The sequence below is a fragment of the Maniola jurtina genome, chromosome 10 (genome assembly GCF_905333055.1).
Source record: "Maniola jurtina chromosome 10, ilManJurt1.1, whole genome shotgun sequence".
In the NCBI taxonomy this organism is placed as follows: Eukaryota; Metazoa; Arthropoda; class Insecta; order Lepidoptera; family Nymphalidae; genus Maniola; species Maniola jurtina.
The window spans coordinates 4,650,513-4,670,852 of NC_060038.1; the positions used below are offsets into that span (position 1 = coordinate 4,650,513).

Below are 20,340 nucleotides of genomic sequence, written 5' to 3' on the forward strand. Positions count from 1 at the left end.
TGGTTCTTCTCGGTAGGAACGGCATTCCGAACCAGTGGTAAATTATTTGACGATTCAAAAGCACTTGTAAAAGTTTATTTGAATAAAAATCTATTCTATTCTATTCTATTCCAGATCGTAATGTTTGGATTTTGAACTTCAATGTACAGAAATAAACCATATCTGATGATCTATTAATTCATTAAACTAAACACTATAAAAGATCACGAACTAAGCAGGCGACCAAATTTTGAAAACGATCTCCAAATCTGAAAATCTGTCCTCCCTAATCCCATGCACTTATCATTGACCCACCGCTGCCGGTTCACTACGGAGAATGGGTCTCCTATCAGAATGAGAAAGATTTGGTCCTAGTTTACCACGCCGATCAAGTGATACACCTTTGAGATCTCAAGCATACAGGTTTCCTCGCGGTGTTTCCCGATATATAAAGATTATACGTGCGGGTTAAGCAATCAAAATTTAAAATTAGTTAAACCGCACATAATCTCATGTAACAACCTAAATATAAAGTTGGAGGTACGGAGGTGCTATTAGATACTAGCTTACTTTACCGTGCGTCTCGACTTTACCGATCTAAAATTTTAAATTTCTTTCTTAACATGGGTCCACGTTATAATGAAAATCTACATGCAAAATTTCCAATTTCAACCTTACTAGATGTTCATTTTTATATAATAACTTCTGTACATTTTAATATTTTATATATCTATGCTTTCGTATAAAAAATGAATCTACATAAAAATTTTAATCCTCGCCCGGTCCAGGCGAAAGCTTAAAAACTTTTATCGCCTTCCTGCTAAGGCAGTTTTATTATTTTTAGAACTTCGTTTAAAACTTTTAACTCTATTATTTAGCATATGCAGTCATTACTATACTTATAAGAATTTTTTATAATAAGTTTTGTACTTACCATATCCATTGATAAAAAGTAAAAAAATTACCTAAAGTTCTTTCATTTAGCTAAAAGATTTTATTTCCTAAAAGGTTATTTAGATTTTAATAAGATAATAAGTGTATGATCTATAAATCTGTTATCTGTATCTTATTATGTTGTACTTATACAGTATACTGAACTAAATTGATAGGTCTAGATTAGTGCTACAGTGCGGAATTTATTATCATCTGGTGATAAGCTATGTTGCGGTATAAGATAGAAGCATGTTTTAGAAATGATAAATTCCCCTGCCTAAGAGCCTAAACAGAGTGCAATTTTAACTAAAGTCATAGGGTATGGGGTACGGTGGTAAAGTACACTTTCTTATACCTTGTTATCCAAAGTTTAAAACTTACATAAACATTTCGGGACTATCACAACTTAATTAAAACTTGGTATTAACAACATTAATCCAACTATAAACTACACGATGTTCCTTCGCGGAATCTTCGAACAATAGACAATAGGAAATCTCTCTTACTGTTTTGCAATGCAAATTAGGTAAACATTACTTAGCGGGTCCTTACAACGAATTAAGCCTCTACACGTTTCTATATTATGCGACTAGCAACCACCGTGGCTTTGCTCCCTCTGTTAAGTAATCCAAAAAGTAATCTGTTAAGTTAGGGAAAAGTCTTAGTGGACGGTAACCATTTTGAGTCACCAACCAATCACAAACATATTTTCAAAAAACATTCGAAATTCAAATAAATAACTACAGTTTTGTTTGACAGTGGTTGGTGAGTGGTGACACAAAATGGTTAGCGCCTACTAAGATTTTTGTCCCTATCATTTGTATGGGATTACGTAACGCTATATTAACTTCTTTCCGTGGATACATTATAGTCAGTTCACTTCGTGGCTATCGCGATTACCACAATCCTATTTTTGCAAGAATGGTTTTTCGCAGGATCCTATTCAGTAGCGGACGTGTTTTAATACTAGAATTCATACCAGCATCCTGTTATACCGACCCCTTGGGACCTCAACGGCTATTGATCGAACTATGTTCTCCGTTCTGGCCACTTCACCTTTGAGATTCGATGTAGATAATTCTGATTTTTCTATGGATTTCGTCATTTCAGATTTCATTACCTAGTAATGCTCTGTGTATGACCCTCTCCATGGTGTACTGAATGACTAATATTATGTGCATCTTGTCATAACTTTCGAACAGCATCAGAGGATTAAAATACACTATTCAAGACACTTCCATACAACTCACTTAAACCTGTTAATGCAGCGGTACAAGTTTTGCATCAAAATACACCTAGCTACATTTGTATCTAGTAGCGATGGCCATGATTGCTTTATTATAAATCATTTTAATTTGGTAAAATTATTTTTCCTCACATTGAATTCACAGGTGATTTTTCACGGAGAGTGATTTTCCGATTTTCGCACTTATTGTTTGCTACGTTAAAACTAGGAATTATGTTCAAGATAACTGATCATTTATTATAGCATTGATTTATTATCACAGGTTGGTTTTCATGGAAGGCGAATTTTTACAATTAGTTATGATTCTAAATGCGAGAATAATTTGCTTTTCATGAAACGTAGCAACCCGTTGCTTGCTACGTTAGTTAAATTAGACTAGTTTCTAACACTCAGAGAATCGAGTGTTCTCACTCGCACGCTCTTTAGCTCGGGAGATGACCGTGCGCGTACGATATTGAAACAAAAAACGGAATCATCAATCAATGTAATAAATTTTCAAACTTTGCGTGAATTTGCTTCATGAATTTTCACAGGCTACTTTAATAAGAAAGTGATACGTAATATGAAAAGCCTTTTCACGTGTTATTTCACATGCTATCTGTGAAATGGTCCGTCTCTATTATCTAGGTATCTACTTGGAACATCTTCGTCGGGCGAGAACTGTAGAATCAAACAACAAACTTCGCTTCGTTTCTTGCCAGTTGCAAATGTTTCTGAATGCATGGACGTACCTACTTCATAACAATACGTTCGGAAACAGTCGGTGCTTTTGAAGTCTATAGTTCTGAACTAAAACGATCAATTTTTGTACTCTATGAAAATTATGAAACTAATTTAGATGAATTCACAGAAATAGCTCTTGATCTGGTTTAATTTTATTTTTATCGTCTCATATTACTACGTAATGACGACTTCTACAATAAACCTGATGTAAAATAGCTAGTTAATCTTGGATAATAGATAATTAATTTAAATTACAGTTAACTAGCTAGCCAGGATGATGATGATAGATTCAGATTCAAAATAATAATGAGATACAGGGATTTTTAAATACCTAAGGTAATCTATACCGACAAGTTTACCGTACTTTATTTTTATTTCAACAAGGATTTCATAAAAAAAAATTCACAAAGGTCTTCGCACATTGTATAGACTGGACGCCGAATCCATTCCGATTCAACTTTTTATGGGTATGACCATATTATACGTGTATGACACGTGAACCATGTTATCGTTTTAATTACATAAATGTTAAAAGGACCACCGTAAGAAACTCGATGTAGATATAGCTCACATTCCCATCATTTACTGTGAGTCGAGTCGGATTAGTCTGTGTCAAGTCTGTACTATAATCTGCAAGGACCTTTTTTTCTCTCTCTCGTCTGGCTTAAGATTAGCCAATGTCAAGTTTGTAGTTATTTACAAGTTAGGGAAACTATATTATAAGTATGGACTTCGTCTGTGCCGGCGCTCGCCGACACACGCGCGGCACCTCTTTAGAGCGCTTCCCAGTCAGTCCCACCACCAAAAATACCATTAAAACACAAAACCCGGCCACCCCTAACAAAAAAAAACACTCCAAAAAGCCAGAGCACGCGCGCGAGCAAACGCCAACACACACGAAGTCCGTAAGGACCTTAATTAATTCAAAATAGGAACATGCTTTAAGCTTACTCAATATTGGCTGATATTAAAAAACTCAGTTCAAAATTAAGAAGGTATGTAACAAAAAGCGTAGCTATTTGCCATAATATAGCTACGCGAAGGGTGCGAAAAAGTTTTTTAATAAAACCCTTTTGTTAACCCTTCCTTCCAGCTCATAAATTCAGGCAGGTACATACATACCTCATACTTAGATTTATGTACTGAATGTGAAGAAGGAGACACAAGCAATTTGTCAAGTGCGCCGTTAAGGACATTGTAAAGAACCCTTTTTGGGATGTAAAAGATTATTCCGAAAATCACAGATTTTTGTGACAATCCAACCGATAGAATTAACCGATAGGTAGGTATAATTTTAAATCCAAATTCGACTGCTTTATCGATGAAAAGTTTGAATTGACGTTTCCGAAAAAGCGGTTATAGTTTAGTAGCTATCTAAGTATTTGGAGTGCTTTGAGTTTCAATTCCGGGCAAGCATGTCTAACTTTTCAGATCTTTGTGCGTTGTTATCAATTAAGTATCACATGCTTCAATAATGGTAAAGGAAAACATCGTGATGAAACCTATATAACCTGAAAGTTGTATAATATTCTCAAATATAATAAAAACTGCCAATATGTCCTTGGTCAGCTTGTTTGACTATGCTTAAACTCTTCCCTACTTCCCAAAAACTACTAGACGGATTTGGCTGGAGATAGGTTATATCCCGGACTAACACAAAGGCTACTTTTATCCCGGAAAATTAAAGATTTCCTATGGGATTTAAAAAAAACCTACAATCTACATCCACGCGAACGAAGTCACGAGCATCAGCTAGTTATTTAATTATATTACTTGAAAGTTATTGAAATATACTGTGAAAATAACTTTCTTTACAGTGTAATGAGCTTTTTTATCAAACCATATTACCCCGTATTCTTCTTGTTTATGACCACCATGCGCCATCAACAAAATTTACATATTTTTTGCACACTTTGCGTAATAATATTATTTCTTGGTTCGCTGTAATAAGCATATTAGGTTTGCAAATGAGAACTTTATGTAGAATGTAATTTTATTATATCTGAACAATGCTTGTGTCAGTCAGTGTTTGCACTCCATAGAAGCAAAAATTGTATAATTTCTTTTACTTTCGAGTAAATACAATAACTTTTCGGAAATTATTTTTTATATAATTAATTGTTAGTTTAATAACTTTAAGAGGATAAATGGAACCCTTAAAGGATCATTTTGTTGTATGTCTGTCTGTCTATCTGTCTGTCCGTCCGTCCGTCGTGTCTGTCAAGAAAACCTACAGAGCAGGTACTTCCCGTTGACCTAGAATCATGAAATTTGGCAGGTAGGTAGGTCTTATTTCAACAAGCAATCTGTAATTTAAGAAAGGTTTGTAAGTACTTCTTATTTAATAAAAGACTTACTAGTGTCTACATACAACCTACGCGCTGATCCTTCCAAAATTAGCCCATATTTTGGCCACCTGACTCCGTGTGGGCGCACGGAAATTCCCTACTTATCTCCTACTTATAACATTAATGCTACCGAATCACAGCTATAAAAACGTGGTTTCGGCATCAATGTTCCGAATAATTATGATTGGATATTTACTTCTCACACAGAAAATACAGACAGTAAACAAGGCGTAAGAAAATGAAAGAAATAAGCCAATTTAAAGAAAAAATATGTAATGAATCTGTCTCATTTTAATTATAGATACACATAAGTAAGTCTGGGCAAAGTCAATGCTCTATAGTATTTACCTAGATCTCAGCCTCATAAGTAGTCATAATAATTATTCTGTCATCATGTATCATATATTATTCTGTGCTAGTTTACTACTGAAGCTATACGTAACTAAACGCAACGCGCTATTTCATATATTGCTATCCAGTAGAACAAAAGGCCGTGTTGCAGACAAATACGATCAAATAGCAGAATGGACGGAACGTGGTAGGCCTTTTGTTGTACGTGCGGTTCGACCCAATTTGCATGGCAAAGGTGTAAACGAATGGAACCTAGTCTAGTTGCCTATTGTTTAAAGATTTAGATATGGTGGGAACTTAAAATTTACATTGCGCTTGGGATTTTTGTCTTGCCTTATAGTACTTACCTAGGTATTTAGCGGACGCTTGGCATGCCGCATGAGGGCTTATGAGATTTTAATTATTGTAACCAATTACATACATATTTTTCAAGAATGAAGGCGGAAATATGTTAAATCATCGGATGCGGTAAAGGACGAGGTTGACCGCTGCAACTTATAGGTATCTGGATAGAAACTGCACACATGCTGCGTCCCAAACGACTGTGCACATCTGTTTATCGCGACTTACGGATATATCCTATAGTTTGTTTCATGCTTACCTAATGAACATCGGTTCTCGACTAGGAACACGTTATGTTGCCCATAAAAGTGAGTGAAATAGAAACTTCGCTTTTGTAGATATCCAACAACACTTCTCAGCTTTTTAGATCTCCGTACCTGAGGGGTGCCAACCCTATTACTAAGGCTCCACTCATCCGTCCATCCATCTGTCAGTCAGCGGGCTGTATCTCGTGAACCATAATAGGTAGAGAGTTGAAATTCCATCAAAATGGCCACCATTAAAATTTAAAAAAAAGTATTACTTCTTGTACGGTGGTACGGAACCCTTCCTGTGCGAGCCAGACTCGCACCTGACCGACTTTTTTATGTTTGCGCAACAGTATTTTCACTAAATTAGATTTTGGAAGACTTCGTTTAACATTTCACGCGACGAAATATGCATACGAAATAAAGGCGAGCGGGCACTGCAAACCAGCCTTCTCTATTCATGAAGCAATTTAAATAGCTGGCCCGTAACCACGCAATGATTACGAGCGAGGCTGAAACGGCTCACGCACTACGACGAGACTACGAATTTACAGTCAAATTTACAGTAGAAGCCGACGCGGTCGCCCGAAAAATTAAAAAAAAAACCTCGTCTTTCTATAACTGTGTACAATCTCCTTTATTAGATACTAGCTAGCTCGTGGCTGTGTCTTCATCCGCGTAGACTTAGGTTTTTAAAAATCCCACGAGAACTTTTTAATTTTTCGGTATGAAAAGTAGCCTATGTCGCTCGTCAGGTCTCTTATAACTATACCCATGCAAAAATCACGTCAATCCATAGCGCCGTTGCAAAATGATTGAAGGACAAACTTATAAACCAACAAACCTAAATCCACCCGAAAGAAGTCGCCAATAATATCTAATAAGAAAATAATATTAAGTATAAGCCTAATCCCTAATATTCGTATTCCAAGGACTCATCACCAAAAAAATTATAATAATTAAGTAGCGTCTATCATTATATAATCCATTTATGAAATAAGATTATCTCATTAATCAATATGTTATATTTAAGTACATACTTAAACTATTGTAATACAATTATGGATTATATGAACGGTAGATATACTTTAATCTCCTTTAGCTGATACGTTAACTGGCTTATGTCAGGCTTACCCTCTAAAGGTCTGATGTGGACAAGGCCAATGACAGCTCAGACGTAAGCATTAACTAATTCAATTGTTTTTAACTTTAAAATAGCTTGAGTTAACAAGATATTACGTGGAAAAACTGGCCAAGTGCGAGTCAGACTTGCGCGCTGAGGGTTCCGTACTCGGTTATTTTTCCCAACATTTTGCACGATAGCTCAAAAACGATTATACACAAAAATAAAAATAAATCTGTTTTAGAATGTACAGATAAAGCCGTTTCATATGATACCCCACTTGGTATAGTTTTCTTATTTTGAAAATTGAAACACTTTTTTTTTAATGATGTAACCACAAATTCGCGGTTTTCAGATTTATTCCTTTACGTGTGCTATAAGACCTACCTACCTATCAAATTTCATGATTCTAGGTCACTGGGAAGTACCCTATATGTTTCTTGACAGACAGACAGACAACAAAGTGATCCTATAAGGGTTCCGTTTTTTCTGTTGAGGTACGGAACCCTAAAAAGTAACGATAAATAATCCAATGGTAAATATTTTACACGCGCATCTAAGAAAATCAATGTGTAATGATGGTGATGATGATGGAGTCTTTTTATTCATTCGTGGAAGTTAGGGCTGCTGTTGTTTTCCATGTCTCCCTATCTTTGGCTACTGCCTTGACATGATTCCACGAGAGTTCCATCATTTTTAGGTCTGCTTCAATGGACCTCCTCCAGGTGTAACAGTAAAAGAAAATTTCGTTCTCTAGTTACAAGCATCAAAATAATATATGCTTATCCTACATACAGAGTATGAGCGAGACAATTACCGACTTAATATTTCACTAGCAAACATCGTTGGTACGCTATTGCACACAATATTAATAAAACATCGCCTTCCTACCATGAATAAACAACTAAATACTGCACAAGTGTAAATTAAAAATTTATAACACCCCCGACAAGGTTACAGTAACTAGAAAAGAGCTGATAACTTACAAACGGCTGAGCCGATTTTCTTGGATTATAGCTAAGAACACTCTCGATCAAGCCATCTTTCAAACAAAAAAAACTAAATTAAAATCGGTTTATTAGTTTAGGAGCTACGATGCTACAGACATATACACAGATACACACGTTAAACTTATAACACCCCTCTTTTTGGGTCGGGGGTTAAAAACAGGGTGAAAGTACAAAATATGGCCTTTTAAAATTACGTCTTCAAGTAATTTCCTGATTGAACACCAAAGTTTGTGGATTATTATCATTATTTAATAAATAATATGCTTCTTTTCTCTATCTCTGTACAAAGCTACAAACCCAGTCTGTCTGTATTCGCTCAAAAAAAAAAGATTCCGACGAATTGAGAACCTCCTCCTTTTTTGGAAGTCGGTTAAAAATATAGCCTCGCTATACTTGATGAGTTTTGTTTCATCTCATAGACATTAAAATCAACATCTTTGAACTATTTATCTTTTTCTGTAGTTATGTTATCTCATTTTGAAACGATTTACCTTAAAACACTCTTGTGAAGTCAAAAATTAAAAGTCAGTTTTAGCGTTAGTGCTTTATAAGTTTTTACATTATTAAATTCCAGTATATTTTTCACGCAGTTTGGCTTTGCGCGATAAATTATGGCCTACAATGATGAATGCTTTAAGCGGATGAACAGTTTTCAAAACAAAAGAGTATTAATTTATTACGTTTTATAAAACAATGGGCTATACAATGTTGAGACACTTATTTTTCTTTTAACAATAATTCAAATGGTCGAGCCATGATGGATGGTTCGCAAATGAAAAGGTCGTAGGTGATCTATCCCTGACAATGAAAATAATTGTGATTTCTAATGGTTTGAATATCACATTCAAGTATATAATTTTTTTTGTTAAAAAACGCTACAATACTTATACATCATTGTTTTTATTACTCTTGTTATTCCATGTTAGTTAGCAAGTTAGTCTTTGATTGCTATTTCACTTGGTAGTAAGTGGCCGCTGCGTTTTCATTCCATTCCAGCCACATGTACTCTGTGCCCGCCGCTGCCTACCGAAAGTTTGGCTGGATTGAAGTGGACTCTAAGTTTCAAGTATGGCAGTTTTTATTAACAAGGAACAATAAGCTATGATTCATAGACAAAGCAAGCAATACACCACCAACACACAATACCACACATTTTTTTTAAACACTCAACTCTGGAGATGTAGACTCCACAATGCATAATAAAGCAAAGTATTTCGTCGCATCGTACCAAAACGCTATATCGCCTGGTATACCCTAACTGGTAGGGTAGTAGCTACTAACTTATCATGACTAGATCACCTAAGCCAAATAAGAAATTATAAATTCCAAAATGAACCCATCCGAAAATAGCACATGGTACCGCCAATTTATAAGAGTACAGTGCTCACCATTGTACCAACGTCAAAAGGTCATAATTTTTTTCACTCTTCGTTTTACCCAATGTCCAGGCGCATTCGCTAGTATAATATATCAGTTGAAACTAGTCCGCATCTCATTTAAACCGCGCAATTTTTCCGTCGCGAGTAATATTTATGCGTCCATTTATCGCCGTCACCACCTCTGGGCGACGACAAAGGGCCGCCCTGGAGCATAGAGGAGGTTTTTTCGCTTTTTGCGGGCAGTAGGTACAGTCACACATATAAATGGTCCATTAGTAAAATGATATTCCTTTTAATGTGACCACCATACGCGTGTCGAAAATACTGGAATAGTCATCTCGCATTTGTTCACTTTTTCGTACGTCTCTTCATAATTTCGTTAATGTCCTTAGCTTTCCTAGGTTGCTTACTGCTTTCTTCCATCGAATATTCCACAGGCATAGGGTTTCGCTTCTCAAAAGAAAAAGGACTGTCCTTTTTTCCAAGAACGCGTTAAGGTATCAAGTTGAAAATATCTAACATTGAAGGTTTTCTTGTCACGAGGAAACCTGCATGCCTGACATTTCTCCATAATGTTCTCAAAGGTGTGTGAAGTCTGCCAATCCGTACTTGGCCAGCGCGGTAGAGTATGGCCAAAAACTTTTCATGCTAAGAAGAGACCCCTTATTTTCGAGATTAGGGTATGATTCGAGTAATTTAAGCTTCCGTCAAAAGAGGTCCGCTTGTTATGTCCACCTCACAATCTAGATAATTCTCTTACAAAGCCAACATATAGGACCCATATCCCAAGACCCCTATAACTCCTGCCCACGTCATTTTGTCTAAAGGCTTTGTTTCAGAAGTGTTGGGTAATATTTAACAGCCTAGTGCTTAAGACATCTCGTTTGGAGGGTCCGGGAGTCTATCCCGGGACGCACCACAACCTTTTCGGAGCTATGTGCGTTTTAAGCAAATTAAAAATTCTATTTGTGAAAACTTGCTATAATCTATTAGTTATTCAATTCTAAGCCTTTGTCGTCCAAATAGCTTTTGATTTTCTTAAAAAAATATCACTTGCTTTATCGGCGAGCAAAACATCGTGAGAAAATCTGTATGCCTGAGACTTGTAAGTTCTAATATTCTAAAAAAGTATGACTGTGAAGTCTGACAATTCACACCTGTCTTGACCAGTGTGGTGGACTTTGTCCAAAATGAGAAGTATTTTGAGGAGACCTGTGCTCAACAATGGGCCAGTGATGGATTGAGATGTTGATAATTGCGTAGTGACATAAAAATGTACCTACAGTAGTGGGCAGGAAGTATTGTACATCGACCTTTAGAAAGAGATAGCGGTTTCGTAGAGCGTTGTCTCTCTCGTTGAGACCGACTAAACGTCATGAGTGACAGAAACAATGCTCTACAAAGCCAAAATCTCTTTCTAAAGGTCGATGCACAATATTTCCTGCCGGCTACTGTATCTAGTCTCTTCCATCCATACTGTATCACATGACTCGTCATAACAGTAATGGATTTGTAGCAAGAATTGCCAAGTAATACCTAAGATTCGGACATTATTGTGCCATTATCCCAAAGTCTGCAGCTTTATTACTGTTATTTTATTATTGCCACATAAAGTGAAGGAGATAAAACCAGAACATCTTGCTGTCCTAATCTCTTATACAATATTCGAAGACTGAATTCATGATATTAAACGTCAAATGGTTCTTTTACGGCTTGCCTACCTGCTGTTTGAGATCAAATGAAACTACTTTAATATTTTTTATTGCAAAGTTTTATCGTCATAATATGATGGTGGTTTTATGTTGTGCGGTCTAGGTTATATTTTTGGGGAAGGGAATAGAAAGTGAAACTTTAGGAGGTAATTTCTTGGCTGGTGCTGTGGCCCACACAGTTGACGAGTATCTCCGTACGATTCTCATATTTTTACGTTACTCCGGCACGCTTTTAGAAGCATCCTAATATAAGAGCCAAGAGTGACAAGGGAACATAGAAGTGTTGGCTGAACAAAATGTTTTCCTCTTTACACACGTTTAAAAAATTTACTGTTATTTTTAAATTGAATATTTGAAAAGAGCAACCGCCAAGTTTATTGCTGGTTCTTCTCTGTAGAAGAGGCATTCCGAACCTGTAGTAGTTACAGTTCCCAGCAGGAAATATTGTACATGGACCTTTAGAAAGAGATTTCGGCTTCGTATAGCGTTGTCTCTGTCACTCATACCTATGTGACGTTTTGTCGGCCTCAACGATAGAGACAACGCTCTACGAAATCGCCATTTCTTTCTAAATGTCGAAGTACAATATTTCCTGTCGGGTACTGAGGGTCCTTTGGACGATACAAAAGCACTCGTGAAAATTCATTTGAATAAAAAATCTTTCTATTCTTTAATATTTTCTGTTTTGCGTAATTTACAAATCCAATTGAATATGTCTCAGTCAAGACGCGTTTTGAACCGTTACTAAAATATTACTTCCAAACTGTGGAAACCATGATAAATATCCTAATAATTCAAAAACCACGATGGCGACTGATGTGAAAGAGGATGTTTGAAACTCTACTCCATTGTAATAAAGGACATAAATAAATTTTAAGGCAAACAGACAAATACATTATTCAAGATCACAAAACATTCACTCTAATAAAGGGCGAGATTCAACAAAATAAATGATAAAGATGAAACAGTAGGTATAATTTTCATAATGGTGCTTTTGAAACGTTGAATTTGTACTCCGAGTTTGTGAGATTGATTTATTTGGCGTTGAAAAGAGACGTTAAACAAGAGTCAGCACTCCTTGAACTGCCCCCTTAGCAGGGTGATTATTTATTATATCACATTACTACAACAAGTGTAAATTAAAAATTTATAACACCCCCGACAAATGAAGGTTACAGTAATAACTAGAAAAGAGCTGATAACTTTCAAACGGCTGAACCGATTTTCTTGAATTATGGCTAAGAACACTCCCGATCAAGCCACCTTTCAAACAAAAAAAAAACTAAATTAAAATCGGTTCATTAGTTTAGGAGCTACGATGCCACAGACAGATACACAGATACACACATACACACGTCAAACTTATAACACCCCTCTTTTTTGGTCGGGGGTTAATAATAGCAAAGTTTTTTATTGTGAAATAAGCTTACGCTTGAAAACACACTGTACAGTTATTAAAAAAAGCCGACCAACATTGGCTATCCATCGCAAATACGAGTGTACTATGCGTTTGCTGCGCATTTTAGGTCCTAAGTACTTATAACAATCAGTTCTAGTTGGATAAGGACTGAAATAAAACATTGAAGTGAGAAAGATGAGAAAGAAACAATGGTTTAATTTTAATTAACAGAAATACCGCACTTAAACTATAGCCACACTTGCATTTAGATCCTTATTAAGTTTTTTCATTTTAAGCTTTAGCTGAAAAGAAAAAAACACATGTTAGTAATATGTTTTGACGACTTCCTTTACATTTTACTATACCTAATTACATCTATGTGGTTTGCCATTTCACTAGATTTGTTAACTAAATGAGGCAATTGGGGTATTCGGCTTCTTTCGTTATGATCATATTTCTTGATAGTCCTAAGATATTGGCCAAATCTCTGATTTCCTATTTTACCTGCAATGCTACAGGTAGGTTTATAAAAGAGAAACTATCGCATTGCAACATCAACGTAACTACAAGTCAAATAGCTGGGTCTAGAAACTGCAGATTCTGCAGGGAATATAACGAAGACAATCATTGAGTATGGATTTCTAGAAATTCTACTCGAACAAAACAGAGGCGAGTCAGCTATTTAGCTCACGACAGGTCGAGTTGGCAATCGGGGTATGAGGCGGAGGGACTCCCCGCACACACGCACGTCATCCGCGCTCGCCCGGTCGTCACCGGGTAAGCGCGGAGCTGCGCGGGTGTGCGGGGCGTCCCCAGTTTGATTGCCATCTCGACCTGTCGCGAGCTAAATAGCTGACTCCCCTATACAGGGTGGTCAATAAGTCGTGGATCAAACGCGATAGGGAGATAGGTCATTTCCAAAGAAAAATTTTTCTGCATCATGGCCATATTTAAGTTGCCCTAAAAGTTATGAATATTTTTGTTTTTTTTAACAAAATACTAAATTCTTTTACAATCAAGACTAATTTGAAAAAATGTGATAATGTGTTAGTAAATACTTACGGCACTCATCAGTAGGTATGCAAGTACCATCCTCATTCCGAAGATAACCGTCAATACACTCACAAGCTGGCCTATAGCATCCTGGAGCGATGGATGGGCACGGAGGCATATTTACAAGGTGGTCACATTTCTTGAAGCAGACTAACAGGTCGCATTTGTAATATATTTCGTTCGGAGGACAGTCTGGAAATAAATGTACAGCGTCAGAATAAGTTATTTTTTAACTCCCGACCCAAAAAGAGGGGTGTTATAAGTTTGACGTGTATATCTGTGTATCTGTCTGTGGCACCGTAGCTCCTAAACTAATGAACCGATTTAAATTTAGTTTTTTTTTTTGTTTGAAAGGTGGCTTGATCGAGAGTGTTCTTAGCTATAAGCCAAGAAAATCAGTTTCAGCCGTTTGAAAGTTATCAGCTCTTTTCTAGTTACTGTAACCTTCACTTGTCGGGGGTGTTATAAATTATTATTTTACACTTTAAATTTACACTTGTGAATTAAAATTTCTTTAGACACGACTAAGGAGTAACTCATAACACAGATGGAAAACGTGAACGTTGTTATAATATATATTAGATAGGACTGCCATCTTTTAGTGAGGTATTTTACAGGAAGCATCTTAGTGACTGTAGTGAGTGTAGTACTGAAGATGAAATCTATACAGCATACTGTGACTTTGGTCAGACTTTAGGCACGCTTGAAATAAGACAGCGTTACATAGTTATCTCCTTTTAACTAGAACTTAAGTGTGAGCAAAGTTTAAATACGCTTAATAGATCTCAGCCTTAGTGGCACAGATTAAAAGCTCTTAAAAACTTAATAATATTATGATAATTGATATGTATTGCAGCCCAAGAAGAATCAGCGCGATAGCGCTTTGTGCAAGTTTTGTTATCGATCGATAAAACGTTGTCGCACTCATTATGTATCAGCTGCAGGTAAGATCAATAAAAAATTAACAAACTCTTACCAAAAGGTTTTTTATCATCCACCGGTGACATATACACGGAAGATACTAAAAAAGCAAATGCAAGAACTACAACAATTTTAGTCACCATATTGATGACTCTACGGATGTTCATCTAATGGCATCAATTTTTCTCAGAGTTTATTTATAAGCAATTATATTTATACTAGCTAATTCCCGCGATTTCATCTGCGTTCCATTCCATTCCATCAGTTTGTATGCGTCCACAGCTGGACAAAGACCTATCCAAGAGCGCGCCACCAAACACGGTCCTCCGCCTTCCTCATCCACCCGCTCCCCGCCACCTTCTTCAGGTCATCGGTCCATCTGTTTAGAAGTTGGAGCTTAATGCGTACACAAAAAGTGCAGACAGATAGACAGACATTTTTTTTTTAAACTCTGTATTGATAACACATAATGATTACTCCAATGGCAATTATTATGGTGAGTTATTCACCCATTTGGGGTGTTGTCAGTTAATGTGACATGTGTGTCTGTGTGTGTGTATGTTTTGTCTGTGACACCCACAACGAATAAATATATTTTCTTTCTTTCCATTTTCAAAATATATTTAACGTACAGAAATCATCCAGCTATAGTTTTAATATAAGTATACATAAATAATATAATATCCGCTAATTAGACCACTATCAAAAAAATTCTAACAACTAATCACAAGAGGTCATCAAATATCTATAAATACGGAGTATGGCGGAACAAATAAGATAAGAATTCGTATAAAATAGCGGATTACGTAGAATTACTAAATACTGGGTCATGTACGAAAATTGCAACCTCGATCTCTTTCTCTGAAAGAGAAGAATATAAATGGCAGAACGCTAGACATGGTGTTCCATATAAAATGACAGTTCTTTATTGTGCCGACTCAAAACGCCCAACCGAGGGTAGGTACTGAAAATTATAACTGATATTTTATGTCAAAATATAGCCTGTAGGTGGGTACTTATTTGATGCAATAAGTTCTGTTTTTAACCCCCGACCCAAAAAGAGGGGTGTTATAAGTTTGACGTGTGAGTCTGTGTATCTGTCTGTGGCATCGTAGCTCCTAAACGAATGAACCGATTTTAATTTAGTTTTTTTTGTTTGAAAAGTGGCTTGAACGAGAGTGTTCTTAGCTATAATCGAAAAAAATCGGTTCAGCTTTTTGAAAGTGATCAGCTCTTTTCTAGTTTTCTTATAGAGGTTTTTGTGTCGTGGGTTTTTTAAATTTTGAGTTATTAAAAATAAAAGTCAGTAATTATAAAATTTTTGGAAATTCATCCTCTAAGGAGGCAAAATAAGTGAACAGCAGAATAATGTAAACAGATAGATAATATTCCTATTCCTGCGAAAAAACTAACCTATTCTGTATTTATTAAAATATTTTAAAGCATTGCCAACACGGTATAGATGAAATGTACACATTCTAGAAGTAACCATGTGCCAGCCAATGCCTTAAAATTGCTACATTAATTATTCATATCACACCTTAGTTAAATGAAATCGATGCCAAGAAGTATTTGCATAAAATTTTATGCGGGGCGAACTCTATCGAAAGAACCGTTTTAATACTACCTACTATAATTTCTGCGTAGAATTTTTCAAACCATTTTAGCACTTTATGCTAATGTGGATAAAGATCATTTTTGTGTAGGTTTAGAATAAAATCTTCTGGTAAGATTAATTAGAAAAGTCCAAGAATAAAGTTCTGACTTCGAATACCTTAGGTACTAGGTATATAAAATGTTTGTTTTAAGTAAAGGTTTCTTAAGGTAAATTGACTGGAATTTATCTTTAATTAGGTATATTATTATAGTTGAAATAATTTATGGGGAAAAATTATTTTGTTACATAATTGTAGAAACTTTTACTAAGACATGTCTTAATACGTAGTAAGATTCAAATTAAGTTGTCCATAGGCTTTCCATGCCTAGTAAGAATTTTCTTAAAACAATAGAAATTACCTGTAAACTTATAAAATTATGGAGGAATGTACTATAAGACGGTATTACTATAACACTATTAGGTACGCGTTTTATTTGAAAGTACCTGAAAATAAAAGGTAAAGTTTGAGAATAAAATTGTGTCACAAATCATTTAAACTCTTTAAAACAATAAAATCCGTAGTCAACCTTTGTACTCAAAAGTTAAACGGGTACGTTTTAAACCTTTTTCGCTGAAACATCTAAATTCCAAAATCCTCCCCTACACTATTTACAACAGAAGTAGACTGTATCATTTTCAATAGAAATGAGACTTTAATTTAAGTGAACAAAGCTGATTTTCACTCGATAGTGGGTTCATCTTAGTTTGATTATTCGATCGTAAGTCAAGTTAGCAACTTAGGATAAGCGCTCGCTACCCATTCGCAGAATCCCGACAGCAATAGATTTGGATTATCTTGCATCAACGCCAAACCGCATCGACCTCTCCACTTGTTTTTAATCAAAACAAAACAATACGCTTGGATAAGTTACTTAGGTAAATAGATTTGTAGATAGAAAGTGATAACTTTAGTGTATAGGTCGAACACAAAATACCTCCTAAAGCTCCATAACAATTGTTATGTTGTGTGGTGGTTAAAATATTATGGTATACTGCTACAAAGACTTAAACCATTAAATTTAATTATCCAATTTCAGAATAAAGTTAGAGCGTTTACAAAATTTTACGATTATTACCTACTGTACGTGAGTTCTTTGTAATTGTTAACTCTTGCAATATGCTGTTATAAAACCTTTCGCAAAATTGTTCAACTTTGCTAGTAAGTATATTAATTTGTGAGCATTGTTGACTTTCTCTTACAAGCTTTTCTATACAAGTGTAAATTAAATAACACCCCCGACAACTGAAGGTTACAGTAACTAGAAAAGAGCTGAAAACTTTCAAACGGCTGAACCGATTTTCTTGGATTGTAGCTAAGAACAGTCTCGATCAAGCCACCTTTCAAACAAAAAAAAACTAAATTAAAATCGATACATTAGTTTAGGAGCTACGATGAGACAGACAGATACACAGATACACACTTCAAACTTATAACACCCCTCTTTTTGGGTCGGGGGTTAAAAATGAAATAGGTATTTATTTCATGTAGGGCTACGTATGTCACTGAATGATAATAAATTGATCACTGCGCGATCCGTTGGTATGACAGGAAGCCTCCAATGCTCCGTTATTTAGGACTTCTAATTATAGTGGAGAATCGAATTCCGACATCGTTTCACGCTAACGATGTATAGGCATTATTAATTAAATAAACATTAGAGAACCTCAGACAAAAGCTACGTCGACGCAATACAAATTACTTAGTTTCAGTTTTGAGCCAACGCAGACGACCGCTATTTGTCTGGTGAAGTTTTTTGATAACGCCAAACATTTTTCGCTGTGCTAACGCAAATATTATGATACTAGCCAATGCTCGCGACTTCGTCCGCGTGGATTTAGGTATTTCGAAATTCCGTGGGAACTCTTTGATTATCCGAGATTTAGAAGTAGCCTTTATGCTAATCCAGGATATTATCTATCTCCATTCCTTTCAGCCAAATCCGTCTAGTAGTTTTTGCGTGAAGGAGTAACAAACATACACACACAACACACAGACACACAAACTTTCGCCTTTATCATATTAGTGTGATTAGTATCATAGATGTCGTGTACGGTTGGCTTAAACTGTTTCACTTTCATTTTAAGCCGTTTGTGTAAGTGAAATCAGATGTTGAATTGTAATGTGTACAAACATCATTCCAGAATAGATTCTATTGTGATTTGTGGAACTGAGGATGAGGGAAATACAAGTTCAATTTACACAGGACCCTTTAGCACTAAACCAAATTTCAATTACGTTGAGGTGTTAGGTATTTGAATACGTATTAACAATGTCATAGGATCACTCGAAATGTTTGTTACAATAAATTATAGATACTATCTTATATTTTCTTCAATAAATCTACAATAGATAAGTATAATTACTTCTTTCATTTTACTCATGTACCTAAGTATAATTTGTATCATGCTCGTTAGTTTTTTAATAAACAGTGTGAGTCATAACAGGTGTTATTATTATTGAACTTGAACTGTTAACATCAAATACCATGAATGGTTAACGTTTAATGCCATTCAAATGGGGTTAAAATCGTCTAACGCCAAACAGCGATGTGAATACTGTTGTAAAATTAACGCGTTACGAAGTGGCTACATCTAGGGTTAACGCTTAGAATAAAAACACAGGGTTAACGTCTATTAACGCGTTTTTAACGGCGTTTCCCGTCAATTTAGCCGGGCCGTGAGAAATGCGTGTGGCTACATAGCAGCTGCTCTTATACTATCGAGAACTGTCTACTTATCTCCAATACATTTTTCACTCAACTAATAAAAATATTCTATACTATAGCGCAACTTTCGTCAAATTAAATACATTTTCTGTATCGAGTTATTATATTATTACTTTGTTGATTTTAATACATCTAAGTAAGTACGAGGAAGTAAGTACGAGGAAGTAAAACAAAAGGCACTTGTCTATGCTCCCACATTGAGATTCCTATCTATTTCTCTCGTCTCTCGAAACTCGGAACTAGGGCAGTCGCCTTTTGTTTTGATTAAGAGCTGAACCTAAACAAACTGAGGACGTGTGGTTCGCGTTAATGCAAGATAAGCCAAACGTATTGCTGCTTTTAACTACTGGCTCATTTTTATTGATCGATAACTCAGCCGATACCCAGCATAAGCAATGTTTAACTGAACTTACGAGAAAACTTGAAGGCCTATCGCTTTTCTCAGCGACCATTTAATCTAGGTAGTTGTAGGAATTACGCAAAGTGAACAACATATTCAGACTCATTTTTCAGGCAGACAGATAGACAAACAGACAACGAAGTGATCCTATAAGGGTTCCGTTTTTCTTTTTGAGGTACGGAACCCTAAAAAGGTACCTGACTGATCTATCAACGCACAGCTCAAATTAATGGACCAATCGGGCTGAAAATTGGCACGCCGGAAGTTATTATGGCGTCGACATTCACTAAGAATGAATTTTTGAAAATCCAACCTCTAGGGGGTAAAATAGGGATTTGAAAGTGTAGTCTACGTGAATGAAGCCGCGAGTATAAACTAGTCTATAAATAAAAGAAATACTGGCCTAATGCGAAACAGCAAATCGGGCCTAATACAACCAAACTTATAAAGGCTATAATGAAGTAGCTAAAAGGTCACAATAATAACAAAGTTCCCTCCCTCAGAAGTGTTTGCTTTCCAACTAGTTGAGATAACAGAGAATCCAATCCATTGAGAGTTAATTGATTGATGAGCAGATTGAGCGGGAAACTTGTGTTCAATAATTCCTATTACCAGTAACGCGAGCCATACACGATGAAGTTTATCAAGATTACAGCGGGCTTGAACTGGGGTCCAGTAAATTTGACGGTGTATAACTATCACGGTCTACAAAGTACGACTATGGCAAGGTCAAGGTTTTCTCTATAGTTGTATAGAAGCAGTCGTTACTTTGCGGAAATCCATGATTTAC

General features: G+C 35.9%; 1 protein-coding gene and 1 long non-coding RNA gene across 2 annotated transcripts; both read right to left on the bottom strand.

Moving 5' to 3' along the window:
* Positions 1 to 1,562: 1,562 nt before the first annotated feature.
* Positions 1,563 to 19,850, bottom strand: LOC123868881. Its single transcript, XR_006796751.1, has 3 exons — positions 19,748 to 19,850; positions 2,071 to 2,077; positions 1,563 to 1,572 (listed from the first exon to the last, which is right to left on the bottom strand). It is a non-coding gene; the product is annotated as an uncharacterized LOC123868881 (long non-coding RNA).
* LOC123868879 (chymotrypsin/elastase isoinhibitor 1-like) lies at positions 12,981 to 14,943 on the bottom strand. The gene is made up of 3 exons (XM_045911540.1): positions 14,823 to 14,943; positions 13,856 to 14,038; positions 12,981 to 13,095 (listed from the first exon to the last, which is right to left on the bottom strand). Exons 1-3 carry the CDS (start codon positions 14,932 to 14,934, stop codon positions 13,085 to 13,087), a joined length of 306 nt encoding a protein of 101 aa, XP_045767496.1. The 5' UTR covers positions 14,935 to 14,943; the 3' UTR covers positions 12,981 to 13,084.
* Positions 19,851 to 20,340: the final 490 nt, after the last annotated feature.